We start from the raw sequence: 16,747 nt of genomic DNA, 5'->3' as shown, positions 1-16,747 counted from the left end.
AGCCCAGACCTCAATCCAATTGAGAATCTGTGGCATAACTTGACGATTGCTGTACACCAACACAACCCATCTAACTTGAAGGAGTTGGAGCAGTTTTGCCTTGAGGAATGGGCAAAAATCCCAGTGGCTCGATGTGCTAAGCTAATAGAGACATACCCCAAGAGACTTTCAGCTGTAATTGCAGCAAAAGGCGGCTGTACAAAGTATTGACTTTGGGGAGTGAATACTTATGTACACTCCAGATTTTTTTTCGTCTTATTGTTTGTGTCACAATTTAAAAAAACAAACAATTTGCACCTTTAAAGTGGTAGGCATCTTTTGTAAATCAAATGGTGCTAACCCTCCAAAAATCCATTTTAATTCCAGCTTGTAATGCGACAAAACAGGACAAACACCAAGGGGGATGAATACTTTTGCAAGACACTGTACAGTCAGTAATTAATTACTTAGAAGTGACCTACATGGTAGTTGAACCTGATAAATTGGCAACTCACAACAGTGTATATTGGCAGCATTACAGCATCTATTTATATTAATATACTGAACATCGGATCCAAATATCTTTGATTAAGAACATTCACAGCTTGTAATGGCTCACTGAATGGTCTGATGAGGAGGAAAATGATGTCAATCATATAATCCATCCTTCACACTCATTACAACCCAGTGTTTTCTATACTACACGAGGGAAAAGCTTTCAGAAGAGACTTGGAGAAATGATGCCAAGGCACAGTGAAGCTGTTCTGATGGATCATGGTGGCCTGAAATCTTACGAACACACTTTATGTTGGCTTTTTCTGTAATTCGTGATCTCTCTATGATGTTATTCCGGTTGTACACTCACCAGCCACTTTATCAGGAACACCCATCCACTCACCCATGGGCGTCACCACCACTGAATGTGGCGGGGACATGTCCCCTTCACATTTCATAATTCTTTGTTTGGACCCCCCACATTTAACATAAAATATTAGTTCACCCAGCGCCGTTTCTATTCCTTCGTGAAAGAATCCATTCCACTTGATCGATAAGAGAATACACATACTACTGAAAATCCACTCCGGGTTTTCCGGGCGTTACCTGCGTGCAAGTGAAGTGAATCTCAGTGCAAGCAGAGAAATGTTGGTGCAAGGTGCAGGCTGCTAGAAAGTGGAGGAGGTGACGTCAGCCCCATCACCACCTCACAATGTCTAGCTTTTGCTAAAACCTTATTCTTTTGTTATATGCCCTCAAAATGAACCCCAGGCCACGTTAATGTTCAATTAAACAATGGAATAAGCTTAGCCTAATGGGGTATTCCATTATGCTGGATGTTATTCCAGGTGGACTGTGAAGGAAAGGGGGATAAAAGTTATGAAGTGGTAGAAATTGTGGTGGCACCAATGTAAGAAGGAGTTATATCTATAAATCTGTTTGTTATACTAATCTGTAAATGTTACTGTAGTACCACCATTGCATGTAGGTTGACAAAACTGCACCTGTTCATTGTGTGAAGTTCTCTTTTACGTGTCGTTGCTTGACACAGTGTGATTTTGTGTGATGAAGACTGCATGATGCCATGTCATTTTTGTTATGAGTATCACTAAATTGGAAAAAAAGTAAAACGCACCCACTAAAGTCACTGTTGGTGGTGAACAAAATTGCACCTGTTCATTGTGTGAAAACTGGCAGACATCTTGGCCAGAGAGGATCGTTCATTTTTGTCAACCTGGAACGACCATGATTGAACAGAGGTGGGTGTCTATGACATCTTTTATCAGCCACCTACAATGCAGCCATCAGCATTCTGATTCGGATTCTATGATGATCCATGAGAGGATAAATACTGGATACTCCCTATTAGTCAGACAGAACTGAGGAAGCCTTTAGGATGAGAGGCGAAACGTTTTCAAGAATCTTCAAGCAAGTCCAGTTGCTCTCTTCAACCAACCACAGATTACTATGTACCTGGATGACTGAGATTCGTCACAGATATGTTTCTACGCACTTTGGGATGAGATCCCTTCGACTGGTGCGGGAGTATGAGAGGACTTCCAGAAAACTGGCAGACATCTTGGCCAGAGAGGATCGTTCATTTTTGTCAACCTGGAACGACCATCATTGAACAGAGGTGGGTGTCTAAGACATCTTTTATCAGCCACCTACAATGCAGCCATCAGCATTCTGATTCGGATTCTATGATGATCCATGAGAGGATAAATACTGGATACTCCCTATTAGTCAGACAGAACTGAGGATGCCTTTAGGATGAGAGGCGAAACGTCTTCAAGAATCTTCAAGCAAGTCCAGTTGCTCTCTTCAACCAACCACAGATTACTATGTACCTGGATGACTGAGATTCGTCACAGATATATTGTGTGAAGTTATTTTTTGTGTGTCACCGTTGCTTGACACAGTGTGATTTTGTGTTATGAAGTTTGCATGATGCCATGTCATGCCTGTTTATTGTGTGAAATTATGAATATTCTTATTTTTAAACAGACAGTTGGGTGTCACTCTTGCTTGGCACAGTGGCATGTTGTGTTACATCTAAAACTAAATAAAAAAAGAAACACAAAATAAAAAGTAAAATGCACCCATAAAGCTATTGTTGGTGATAAATTGTGTCACAGTCATCTCATGATCTTAGGCACAGCAGTGGGTTTAATTAAAAACAGGCTGATGAATATATGGACTAGTTGAATGAGGACTTATTGTTTAGTCTCTAAAATAGTCATTGAATTAAGTGACTTTTGTAGGTAAAATTAGGTGTTTAACAACCTGTTAAAAATACACCAGAATGCAGGAAATGGCATCTAATTAATTAACAATTTTCTGGCGGAGGACCCCCAGACCCCCCACCAGTATGTCCCCCCCACATTAAAAATGCTTCTGACGCCCCTGCACTCACCTGCTGTTTTCTGCAGTTCTCTAATCAGCCAATCTGGGATTCAGTTAATGTTCAAACATCAGAATTGGGAAATTTCTCATCTCATCTCATTATCTCTAGCCGCTTTATCCTGTTCTACAGGGTCGCAGGCAAGCTGGAGCCTATCCCAGCTGACTACGGGCGAAAGGCGGGGTACACCCTGGACAAGTCGCCAGGTCATCACAGGGCTGACACATAGACACAGACAACCATTCACACTCACATTCACACCTACAGTCAATTTAGAGTCACCAGTTAACCTAACCTGCATGTCTTTGGACTGTGGGGGAAACCGGAGCACCCGGAGGAAACCCACGCGGACACGGAGAGAACATGCAAACTCCGCACAGAAAGGCCCTCACCGGCCACGGGGCTTGAACCCAGACCTTCTTGCTGTGAGGCGACAGTGCTAACCACTACACCACCGTGCCGCCGAATTGGGAAATTTGTGATAATTTTTGTGTGACTTTCTTTCTCCATGGCATGGGTGTTGGTCTGAGACGGACTGGTTTGAGTATTTCAGAAACTGCTGATCTCTTGGGGTTTCCACATACACACAGTCTCTATACACAGAATGGTGCGAAAAACAAAAAACATTGAGTGAGTGAGAGAGCAACAGTTCTGTGGGTGGGAAAAAACAAACACCTTGTTGATAAGAGAGGTCAGAGGAAAATGGACAGATTTGAGGTGGTTCGGGCTTTTTTGCCAGGAAGGATATAGTAACTCATATAATCGCTCTTTACAACTGTGGTGAGCAGAAAAGCATCTCAGCACGCAACAGAAAACAGAAGAGCACACTGGGTTCCACTCCTGCAGCCAAGACCAAGGATCTTAGAATCAACAACAAGTTCCTATTAAAGTGGACAGTGAGTGTATAAGACTCACAGTGATGACGAAAGGGACGGCGCTGATCATCTCCAGGATGAACGGGACGCGCAACACTTGCTCCCAGACGTTGCCCTGGAAATGAAAAGTGAAGGGTCAGAGGGAGTGTGTGTGCTGAAAATGACACATTGGGGTTGAAAAAAAAAATCGTACCTCTATTAAAAAAAGTTAGAAAGGAAAAAACTGTGCACGTTTAAATGTACTCATATTTTGGCATGTAAAATATAAATACTGTAAAATGTCATGTTTTAATTAAACTTTTAACTGAACTTAAATGCAGTCAGAACTATGCTGAAATCGTTTCGCGCTTGTAAATGAACTGTTCACACGGCTCAGTTCTATGAAAGGTCAATCATACAAAGGTTAAAGTGAGATTCATATTCAGTCAAATAAAATCTAGCCACCAGCATCAACCTCCATCCACTTGTCTTTGCTCAAATTTTGCATGAGAATGTGTTCTTTTTTTTTTTTAAATTAAAGTAACTATAATGTTGTTAGGACTAGGACTGTTTTGGCCTCTAGAGGCCGCTGTTATTTCCTTTTCATGTCGTGTTTATTTTGGCCTCTAGAGGCCGCCACTGTTCCTGTGTCTTGTGTTTGTGTTAATTGCCTAATTATCTTCACCTGTGTCCTTAATTAGTTTGTCTATTTATACCCCTGAGTTCAGTCCTCTTGTCACGGAGTCTTTGTGCTGTTATGTTTATCTCCAGTTTCCTTTGTACTGTGTTTTTTGATCTTCTTAGCTTTTGAATTTTTGCACTTTGCTTTTCTTTTGGATTATACTCTTTGGTTTTTTTTTTGTCTTTTGTTTTGCCCTGTATATAGTGTATATAGTTTAAATAAACCTTTTGATTCTTTTTCTACTTCCGCCTCACGCCTCTGCATTTGAGTCATCCCCCTGGTGGCCTAGTGGGGGTTTGCTGGATTATCACACCAACGAACCAGGTTCGAATCCCAGCAAAACCCTAACAGAAAGACTCCGTCATGACCGACTCAGCAGAGGCTGCTTCAACTGTCTACCCGGCCAACCTTCAGGGAATTATGGCAGCTTTGACACGCTTCGGAGCGACCATGGACGCTCATGGACGTACGCTCACCAGCCAACGTGAGGCCCTCGCTCGCCACGAGGAACTGCTTCAGCAAATTGGGAAAACCCTGGCACAGCTGACATCTCTGCCTGCATCTCCTGCTCCTGATCCAGTTCCTGCTCCTGATCCAGCTCCCACTCCTGCTCCAGTGCCTCCTGCAATGCTGCCTTCTTCACCTCGCGAACCCAGCCTTCCTGCACCACAGAGGTATGACGGCAAGCACAGTGAGTGCCGAGAGTTCCTTACCCAGTGTCAACTCACCTTTGAGCTTCAGCCTACCACCTACACTACGGATCGCCGCAAGATTGCCTTTGTGATCACCTTATTAGCTGGTAAGGCGCGAGCCTGGGCTACTGCTATCTGGCAAAGACAGGGACCTGAGTGCTTTGATTTCCAGCTGTTTTCTGAAGAGATGCTTCGGGTCTTCGATCAGGCAGACATCAGTACCGACGCAGCCCGAAAGCTCATGTCCATCCGGCAAGGAGGAAGCGTCGCAGATTACGCCATCTCGTTCCGAACACTCGCAGCAGTAAGTGGATGGAACGAGACTGCCCTGGTGTCAGCCTTCCACCATGGTCTGTCTGACCCCATCAAGGACGGTCTGGCCTCTATTGGATGCCCAAGTGACCTCGAAACCCTCATCTCACATGCTATTCGTCTGGACAACAGGATGAGAGAACGCCACCAAGCCTTGAGCCCCCCCAGCCTCCCTACCTCTACCTGGAGACCGTCTACCTCCTTCAGTGACTGTCCAGAACCCATGCAAGTGGGTCGTACTCGCCTCTCCGCATCTGAGAGGGAGCGCAGAAGGAGGGACAAGTGCTGCATCTACTGTGGCAAGCCTGGTCACTTCCGAGCATCATGTCCCGAACTCTTGGGAAAAGGACCGCCCCGTCCAGCCGAGGGAGGGTTGTGACGGGGCCTACCCTCTCTCCCGGACTCCCTGGCCAAGGAATCTACATCCCGGTCTCCATCTCCTGGGGTGAGTCTGTCCACTCTTGTCAAGCTTTGATAGACTCAGGGGCGGCTGGGAACTTTATGGATATTCACTTCGCCCAAAGCATCAATATTCCGACTGCACCTCTTGAAGTCCCACTGTCTGTGTCTGCCCTCGATGGCCAAGCGTTAGGTGATGGAAGAGTCACCCAAGTTACTTCTCCAGTTTTCCTCCAGTCTCAAGGTCACAAGGAAGAAATATCCCTGCACCTGATTCCTTCACCTGAGTTCCCAGTTATTCTAGGCCTTCCTTGGCTTACTCGCCACAACCCTCGCATAGACTGGGTAACAAGCCAGGTTGTGGAATGGGGCCCTGCATGCCATGCCTCTTGTCTGCTCTCTAGCTCTCCTGTGTCTCCTGCCGAGCCCCCTGATCTCACCGAGTTATCTCAAGTTCCCACAGAGTACTGGGATCTCAAGGAGGTCTTCAGCAAGAGCAGGGCCGCCGTTCTTCCTCCGCACCGGGCCTACGACTGTGCCATCGACTTGCTCCCTGGGACTACCCCTCCTCGTGGCAGACTGTTTTCACTCTCTCAGCCAGAACGCAAGGCCATGGAGGAATACCTCAAAGATGCCCTGGTCTCTGGGTTTATTCGACCCTCCACTTCACCTGCTGGAGCCGGCTTCTTCTTTGTCGGCAAGAAGGATGGGGGGCTCCGACCATGTATTGATTACAGGGGCCTGAATAAGATCACTGTGCGCAACCGATATCCCCTTCCGCTGATGTCCACAGCTTTCGACCTGCTCCAAGGCGCCACCGTCTTCACCAAGTTGGACCTACGGAACGCATACCACCTCATCCGTATCCGACAGGGAGACGAGTGGAAGACTGCCTTTAACACCCCGTCTGGGCACTACGAATACCAGGTGATGCCCTTCGGACTCACCAACGCACCAGCTGTTTTTCAGGCCCTAATCAACGACGTCTTAAGGGACATGATTAACCTATACGTTTTTGTCTACCTCGACGACATCCTTATCTTTTCCAAGACCGTGCAGGAGCACCGCCACCATGTCCGCCAGGTTCTCCAGAGGCTGCTACAGAACAATCTGTTCGCCAAGGCCCAGAAATGCGAATTTCATGTTCCCGAGGTCTCCTTTCTGGGATTTATTGTACGGACAGGCCAACTCCAAATGGACCCTGCCAAGACCCTGGCCGTCCGGGATTGGCCTACTCCCAAGTCCGTTAAGGAGGTTCAGCGGTTCTTAGGATTCGCTAACTTCTACCGCAAGTTCATCAGGAACTTCAGTTCTGTGGCAGCACCCATGTCAGACCTCACCAAAGGGACAGGTGGATCTTATGGCTGGTCTCCTCAGGCAGAAAAGGCGTTCAAAGACCTCAAGGACCGCTTCTGCACGGCACCCATTCTGGTTCTCCCGGACACCTCCCAACCATTCATCGTGGAGGTGGACGCCTCGGACAGTGGTGTCGGCGCGGTGCTCTCTCAACGTTCGGAAGGAAAGCTGCACCCCTGCGCTTACTTCTCCCACCGCCTGAGTCCTGCTGAGTCCCGGTACGATGTGGGGGATCGAGAACTGCTAGCGGTCAAACTGGCCCTTGAGGAGTGGAGGCACTGGCTGGAGGGAGCACAACATCCATTCCTGGTTTGGACTGACCACAAGAACCTGGAGTACCTCCAGCAAGCCAAGAGACTGAACCCTCGACAGGCTAGGTGGGCCCTGTTTTTCAGTCGGTTTGACTTCACCCTCTCATACCGCCCCGGCTCCAAGAACACCAAACCTGACGCACTGTCCAGACTGTTCTCTGCCACTAACAGGGAGAATGAAGTCGGGCCTATTATCCCTGTGTCCCGGATTGTGGCCCCTGTCCGCTGGGGTATTGAGGAGGCTGTCCGACGAGCCCAACGCCAGGACCCCGGTCCTGGGACGGGGCCACCAGGCCTCTTGTACGTCCCACATCAAGCCCGGGCCAAGATTCTCCAGTGGGGTCACTCTTCCCCTCTCACCGCCCACCCGGGAGCTCGGAGGACCCTGGACTTCCTGAAAAGACGCTTCTGGTGGCCTAACATGGAGAAGGAAGTAAGGTCATTTGTCCTGTCCTGTGAGGTTTGCACCAGAACCAAGAACCCACGACAGCGTCCCCAGGGTCTCCTGCATCCTCTGACCATTCCCCGGCGTCCCTGGTCCCACGTGGCAGTCGACTTTATCACGGGTCTCCCTGAGTCACAAGGTAACACGGTCATTTTGGTCTTAGTTGACAGATTCTCCAAGGCCTGCCGCTTCATACCACTGTGCAAACTCCCCTCTGCTCTTGAAACTGCGAAACTTTTGTTTAATCATGTCTTCCGAGTCTTTGGTCTTCCACAGGACATCGTCTCAGACCGAGGGCCCCAGTTCTCCTCCCGAGTGTGGCACGGGTTCTGCAAGGTCATCGGAGCCACTGCCAGCCTCTCCTCTGGGTTTCACCCACAGTCTAATGGTCAGACGGAGAGGCTCAACCAGGACCTGGAAACCACCCTGCGAGGCCTGGCTATGGATAACCCGACATCGTGGAGCACCTGGCTGCCATGGGCGGAGTACGCCCACAACACCCTGCAGTCATCGGCCACCAAGCTGTCGCCATTCCAGTGCCAATTCGGGTTCCAGCCACCTCTGTTCCCGGACCAGGAGGAGGACGCGGGGGTGCCCTCGGTCAACCAATATGTGAGACGGTGTCGCAAGACCTGGAGCAAGGTCAGGAAGACCCTCATACAGACCTCCAGAACCAACCAGACTCAGGCCAACCGCCATAGAAGACCTGCACACGCTTTCCGCCCTGGGCAGCGTGTTTGGCTGTCCACTAAGGACCTTCCACTGCGGGTGGAGAACCGCAAGCTTGCTCCTCGCTACATTGGCCCCTTCAAGGTGGTGCGCAGGGTGAACCCTGTCTCCTACCGGCTCCAGTTGCCCCGGACTCTGAGGATCAACCCCACTTTCCATGTTTCCCTGTTACGGCCCGTACTGACGTCTACGTATGCCCCTGCCCCTAGGAACCCCCCACCCCCCCGCATCTTCCAGGGGCAGACTGTGTTCACTGTGAATCGCCTGCTTGACTCCCGCCGGGTCCGCGGCGGGTTGCAATATCTGGTGGACTGGGAGGGCTATGGTCCTGAGGAGCGCTGCTGGGTTCCTGCTCGGGATGTCCTTGATAAAGAACTATGTCGGGACTTCCATTCGGCCCATCCGGATCGCCCTGGGAACGTCAGGAGACGCTCCTAGAGGGGGGGGTCCTGTTAGGACTAGGACTGTTTTGGCCTCTAGAGGCCGCTGTTATTTCCTTTTCATGTCGTGTTTATTTTGGCCTCTAGAGGCCGCCACTGTTCCTGTGTCTTGTGTTTGTGTTAATTGCCTAATTATCTTCACCTGTGTCCTTAATTAGTTTGTCTATTTATACCCCTGAGTTCAGTCCTCTTGTCACGGAGTCTTTGTGCTGTTATGTTTATCTCCAGTTTCCTTTGTACTGTGTTTTTTGATCTTCTTAGCTTTTGAATTTTTGCACTTTGCTTTTCTTTTGGATTATACTCTTTGGTTTTTTTTTTGTCTTTTGTTTTGCCCTGTATATAGTGTATATAGTTTAAATAAACCTTTTGATTCTTTTTCTACTTCCGCCTCACGCCTCTGCATTTGAGTCATCCCCCTGGTGGCCTAGTGGGGGTTTGCTGGATTATCACACCAACGAACCAGGTTCGAATCCCAGCAAAACCCTAACAAATGTATCGTGAACATTCCATGTGGGACCAATAAACAGTCCTTGTACAGGGATGACTGGCTGTTGGTGCACCATGTAAACTGCTATGGATTTGATCTGTAAAAAGAAGTAATTAATAACTAAACTTAATGTGCACATTAAGTCTGCGTTTGCACAATTGAATGCCAAATGACGGAAAAAAAATGGTAAAAATTGTTTGGAAATTAAAAAAAAAATTTTTTTTATTTAAATCCCAGTGATGCAACCATGACTGATATGTGCCAAGTTTCCCAAAAGCAACACAGCACAAAGATCATTAAACTGTAAATAGAACAGAACTTGATGATGTGCAAATCTTGGAAACCCTATATTTCACTGAAAATAGTACAAAAGACAACATATCAAATGTTCATCTCATCTTCTCTAGCCGCTGTTCTACAGGGTCGCAGGCAAGCTGGAGCCTATCCCAGCTGACTACAGGAGAAAGGCGGGGTACACCCTGGACAAGTCGCCAGGTCATCACAGGGCTGACACACAGACACAGACAACCATTCACACTCACATTCACGGTCAATTTAGAGTCACCAGTTAACCTAACCTGCATGTCTTTGGACTGTGGGGGAAACCGGAGCACCCGGAGGAAACCCACGCGGACAACATGCAAACTCCACACAGAAAGGCCCTCGCCGGCCCCGGGGCTCGAACCCAGGACCTTCTTGCTGTGAGGCGACAGCACTAACCACTACACCACCATGCCGCCCCATATCAAATGTTGAAACTGAGAAATTTTTATTGCTTTTTGAAAAATATATGCCCATATTGAATTTGATGTCAGCAACACATTTCAGAAGCATCACCACGGCTTTTAACAACACTCTGTAAACGTTTGGGAACTGAGGAGACCAATTGCTGTAGTTTTGAAAGAGAAATTTTCTCCCATTCTTGCATGATGGACAATTTCAGTTGCTCAACGGTTTGGGGTCTCCTTTGTCGTATTTTGTGCTTCATAATGCGCCAAATGTTTTAAATGAGAGACAGATCTGGACTGCAGGCAGGCCAGTTTAGCGCCCAGACTCTTTTACTCCAGAGCCATGCAGTTTTAATATGTAATTTTGTGTTATTTAATATGTTGCTGACATCAAATTCAAAATGAGCATACATTAAAAAAAAACAACAATAACATTTCTCTGTTTCAACATTTCATATGAAAAGTCTTTGTTCTATTTTCAATGAAATATAGGGTTTCCATGATTTGCATATCACATTCTGTTGTTAATTTACAGTTTACACAGCGGCCCAAATTTTTGGAATTGGGGTTGTAGTTAAGCGCTCTCAGAGGTGGACAGTAACAAAGTACATTTACCTGAGTACTGTACTTAAGTACACTTTTTGAGTATCTGTACTTTACTTGAGTATTATTTTTTTGGAAACTTATGACTAACTTCACTACATTTGAAAAACAAATATCGTACTTTTCACTCCACTACATTTCTATCAAGGTCCTTGTTACTATGAAGCGGCTTTGAAAGTGGATGTGTTTTTCTTTTCTTTTCGAAAATATGATTGGTTTTTCAATCAGTTGATGGCAGAATGGAAGGTGGCAGTTCTTCTGAGGAATGCACATACTCATGGCCATGCCTAGAACCCATGTTTCAGTTTACTGAAAGGATTAAAGATACATTTCATTTTAAATGTTTGCTTTGTTTGCTGAAAACGAACCACATCATGGCCTACAAAAACTTGCCATCCAACCTGCGGAAGCATATTGAGGTATATAAATGTTTTATTCCAAGAGAAAGCTTCCAACGAAGTCATCTGTGCTTTTAGAGCTAGCGATAACATTGCAATAGCTATGCAGTCTGGTTAGTCAAATTACTTTCTATGGATTTTCCCGCCAAGTTGCCGCAGCCTTGTCCACGGCTAACGTTAACACATAGCTAGTTAACTTGGACACTGTTATAACTAACAGCTAATGCATGTGAAAACAGAGTTACGCTAACATGAATAACGTTAACTTATCTGAAGTCCTTTCAGAAATATGTTTTAGCATAATGTTGCCAAATAAACAGAATGTAGAAATCTTTCTTTTCTAGTAGCGTTAGCTACCAATATGATTTTGAGTTTGAAAAGAGTTTGCTAGCATGTCAGGTGGAGCTTCACTGACTAGCTAGCTTAACGTTAAACCACCATGATGGCACAGCATGCGTTCATTTTGTGAATTCACATTTCTGTCTTTGGTAACAGCATCAGGTTTTGTAAGCATTGTGGCAATAATACAACGTTGCGTTGACAGAAAATGTACTTTTAATACTCAAGTATTTTTAAAAGCAAGTACTTCAGTACTTTAACTTAAGTAAAAATTTGACTGGAGAACTTTCACTTGTATCGGAGTAACATTTGACCAGTGGGATCTGTACTTTGACTTCAGTAATGAAGTTGGGTACTTTGTCCACCTCTGAGCACTCTTAGTATTAAGAAGCTTTTGGGAAACGTACCTCTGATCACTAGCCGGGATTTCAATTATAGCTTTGTGTTAAATTGAAGCAATGTTTTTAAAATTTTGATAAAATACAGATTATGAATAGTTCGTGTTTCCATTAAGCGAATAAAGTTACGTGAATAAAGTTGGGTTTTCTCTTCTTGTACACTTTTTCAGAAAGGTAGCGTTTCCATTTTCTCATGTCATGTGATGTAAATGTGAAAAATGTGTTTCCATTTAAATTTTGTGAAATACAGCTTTATCGAATCGTCTGAAAAACCAACTCCTGTGAGTGTAAAAAGTTTTTTTGTGATATTTGAGAGGTTTTTTTTTTTTTTAAATTCGCGCGTTTCCACTGGTTGTTTTTTGTTGTTGTTGTTCTCGATTTCAAATTGTGCATTAAGCAGGTTAATGGAAACATGGCTACAGAATTTTTATCCAGAATGTCCTGCATCAGGAAATGCTGAACTTTGAATAATAATTGTGTAATACACACACACACACACACACACACACGTATAATATCCACATTCACTGGATATGAAATTGTGCACTCTGATTGGCTACTCTACTACTAGGCTATCAGCTCATATACCATGAGTAGAGAAAGACAAAATGGCAGAGTGTTTTGCTGAACCAACCGAGGACGAAATAAAAACTCTACTCAAAAACAAAACCCCCCAAAAATACAAAAAAGGAACAAAATATCAAATGAAAGTATTTGTTGGTAAGAATTCAAGAATTATTATCATCGCATTTTTCACAAATTGCTCCTGTCATTTCGCAGGTTTGTTTACATCCTACTGTAAGTGGAAATTATTTTGTCGGACGTTTTGTATAAAGTTTTTATTTATCGAATTTGCAAAAAAAAAAACCTGCTCTCTTTCTCAAAACCCAGGGAATGTGAATAGAATAAAACAGTTATTCCACTCAATCTTGTCGTACATGGCTTAGAGACAACTTGGTGCTACGCGCCTCATCGGCTATCGGCTCATGTACGACTCAATTTCGTGGAATAACTGTAAAAAGGATATAAAGTTGTCCTCAGGTTTCAATCGATAACAATGATGGAATAAGGTTTCTATTCATAGCGAAGAGAGAATCCTGTTAACAAAAATGGTTAGTGATATAAAAAAATGTTCCTAAAAGCAAACTGCACTTCACAGTATTACATCATAACTTTTTTATACTTGAGTGATATTAATGAAGAATAATGATCCTGCTGTGAAAATGTAATGTGAAACTTTATTATTCATTCATTCATCTACAGTAACTAGTGTATCCTGGTGAGGGTGGATCCAGAGCCTCATCGGGTGAACACTGGGCATGGGGTTGAACCCCCCATACACACACACACACACATTCAAACTTCATGGCACTTTAGAGCAGCCAGTTCACCTACTGGCATACTTGGGAGGTGTTGGAAACCAGAGGAAATCCATATGGACATGGGATGAACGTGTGCAGAAATTCAAGACAGTAACCGGAGCTCAGGACTGAACCAGGAACCCTGGAGCTGTGAGGCTATGCACTGTGCCTAAAACTGTATTAGCATGATAAACAAAAAAAAAAAATTATGGACGTGGGACAAAGGGTGTGTAGGGATGGAAGGTGAATCTGTGAGGGGCAGCGCGGTATTATTTGTTACCCACGCAAGTTTGGCGTGGGCAGAAAGGATTTGTTCATTACAGCAGAAATCAATAGAGGGCGGAAAGAGCGAGAGAGAGAGAGAGACACAGAGAGAGAGAGAGACAGAGAGAGATGGTGAGAATCTGCAAGGACTTCAAAGAAGAAGTAAGAAATCAAAGGGATGGCATTACCAAGGGGTTCTGAAGAGGACGGGCATGCCTGCTGCTCCGTCCCCCTCCACTCACGCATCCAGCACAAGAGCTCTCAGAAAACAAAGAGCTGATTGGTACAGCTGTCTCTCATTCTTTCTTTCTTTCCCTCTCTTCTTTTTCCATCCTTCCCCTTTGATCCCTCATTGAAAACTGAAGAGTTTTCAAGCACACCTTGAGGTGAAGAAAAAAAATAAATAACCGGCACCTGAGAATGTGCACACCAAAACACTGGGTTTTGTTAGATAGAGCTGCCCATCATCAGGAATGGCCTGGGTTGGCCTGAGAAAATAACGTCGGAAACCGATTTCCAGCAACAGTTGTGCATGTTTCGATTTCATGTTGCCTGAAGGGACTGCCTGCTTCATAAATAAATTTTCACTCCCTGATTGCGAAGGAAGATGATACAGGAAGTGATGGTGTACATCAAAAATGTTGGCTGGATTTTCCATTTCTGTGTTGATTTAGATGGATGTTTTCGTTTATAATCTTAGGTCATAACCTCCTGACGGAGGCAACTAGCTCAGGCTGGGATCTCTTGGTACTTAGGAGATTGTACCGTACATCCAAAATGTGTACCAGCAGTCCATTAATAATAAAATTTAAAAAAATAGCCTCATTGAGGCTGAAGCTCATACCAGCCACTGTTGTTGTTTGCGAGTTTGAAATCCAATCAATCCTGTAGAAGTAGTGATTTTTGTGAAATTGCATATAACCCCTGTGTAGCCTCATCCATGGTAGGTGGCACCACCTGGTGAATAATTCTTGTTGGAATATGTCTTTAGAGTCTTTTGGGTGAGTTTAGGTGAAAACGCCCAAGCAGTTTACGAAGAGTAGCGTTTAATGTGACGGGTCACACAAACATTTTCAAACGCCCAGTTGGGGGTTAGGTGCCTAGCTCAAGGGCACTTCAGCCATTCCTGCTGGTCCAGGGAATCAAACAGGTGACCTTTTGGTCCCACAGCTGCTTCTCTAACCATTATACCATGGCTTCCCCATGTATATTTATGTCTATTTCCTATAATCAGTGTTGTAGTCAAGGCAACCTAAACTGAGACCAAGTCATGACCAAGATTTTGAAGGCTTGACATCAAGTCAAGACCAAGATCAAGGCAGGACGAGACAGAGTCAAGACCAGGACGAGACCACTGACTACGTTTACATGCACATCCAAATCGAGCTGCTGTCGGTAATCGAGCTGCTGTCGGTAATCGAGCTGAAGGTCCCAGCAGGGTGCCAGAGAAATCCAATCCTACATGCGCACAATGAAATCGGGCTATTGTGTGAGGTACATTGTGCACCCGAGCCACAGGTGGCGCTACACGCCCCATCGTGTTGATACACTTCCGGTTGTCGTCATGAAGAAGAGCTATTCAAGAGTGTAAACAAAGTTATCAGTTCCGTGTTCTCCATTGCGCGTTTTTCTCCCGTCCATGAATTTTAATATATTCAACTCCTTAAGCTGAATGAGCATGAACTCTGTCTCCTTATTGCTCCAGAAGTGCATGTTTCTGCTTGCCTGTGGCAGTGGGGGCGTGGTCAAGCGCCGGTCTGTGACAGGAGGGCGGAGCCAGGGAAGGTGAGTGGCAGAACGACGGTACACCTGACGGTAATTAACCTGTGTTTGTGTGTCTTCCCAGTAACCACGCCCTATTTAAGGAGGCAGAGGGGAGAGCTCATCCCGGGACTAGAACACAGCGCGCGCGTGTGTGCGCGCGCACGCGCGCTTCTCTCAAGAATAAAAGTAGGCTGTTAAACTGAAAAGTCTGACAATAAAAAGCCTATTAGTACCAGACGCTTTGTCCTGCCGTCCTCTGTGCTCCACCCACACTTCAGAGAGCTCTACATCGCCATTTTCTCTTCTTCGTTTGTTCCTCCTGACCTCTTCTGCTGCTCACTACTACTGTTGTCATGCCTACCGCGGCTGTTGTGTTTCCCGCTTGTGGTCTCGTCACTCGTCACTTCCGGAAGTAGCTCGACAACTAGCTCGATAGGGTATACATGCACAAAGTAGCTCGGCAGAAATCGCATAAACTAGGTCGTGTAGCTCGATTCCGAGAAATCAAGTTCGGTTCAATTTCAGCCGAATTAAGGTGTATACATGGCATTTTGAACTTCGATTTCAGTCGAGCAACGGCAGAAATTCGATTCTCTCTATGTGCATGTAAAAATAGTGAGTGTGTGTGAAAGGGGTGGGGGAGGGGTGACGGTTGTTAACAGGAAGAAAAATTTCAAATTAGCAATGAGTCACGTTATTGATCACATTTGAAGCAGGAAATTTTACATCCAATCACAGGAACGATGCTCACAAATAAATTAGACAATGTACATGCAGTTTAGTGAAATCCCCACAGTTGTGGTCTTGACCATTCCTGAAATAAAATTCCGAGTCTCTATGCCCGAGACTGAGACAAGACCAAGTACAAATGTGGTCGATTCCGAGAAGAGACGTTCAAAAAGTGGTCTTTAGACCTATCTTGAGTTATACAACACTGCCTACAATTATTTAAAACTACATCAAAGCTCTTAAATGCTAACAAAATTTGACTTAATCCACAGCTCCACTTGTGATACTGGCTCTAAACTGGTGGTCCGTGACCTCACTTCTTTCCAGTTGACTTCAGGAGTAGCTCAATCTCCTGAAGTCCACCTCTGGATATTGGCTTAGATTTTGTTTTATTCCACTCATCTCAGGGAATCTATGTGAGCTTGGCTTCAAGTGTGCATGCTTGATCCATCCTTGGCATAATCTTATGGTTTCATCCTTCACCAGCTACTGTTCTGTCCTCTCCTCTGCCACAGATCTTCATTTCATTCATTTTCGACCACAAACTCTCCTCCTCAGCGAACATCATTGCAGTGACC

The 16,747-nt window shown here is 45.3% G+C and overlaps 1 protein-coding gene across 2 annotated transcripts in view; it reads right to left on the bottom strand.

Annotated features, from left to right (window-relative positions):
• LOC132900412 (potassium channel subfamily T member 2) overlaps window positions 1-16,747 on the bottom strand; it is a 349,331-nt gene that overhangs the window by 182,373 nt on the left and 150,211 nt on the right. For both annotated transcript variants that reach the window (XM_060942489.1, XM_060942490.1), the window contains exon 7: window positions 3,794-3,868. In XM_060942489.1, the coding sequence (XP_060798472.1) occupies window positions 3,794-3,868 (75 nt within the window). The remainder of the gene's footprint in view (window positions 1-3,793; window positions 3,869-16,747) is intronic.

The sequence above is a fragment of the Neoarius graeffei genome, chromosome 16, assembly GCF_027579695.1.
Source record: "Neoarius graeffei isolate fNeoGra1 chromosome 16, fNeoGra1.pri, whole genome shotgun sequence".
Lineage (NCBI taxonomy): Eukaryota > Metazoa > Chordata > Actinopteri > Siluriformes > Ariidae > Neoarius > Neoarius graeffei.
Note: the sequence above shows the minus strand (reverse complement) of the source record. Positions and strands in the feature narration are given on the sequence as shown.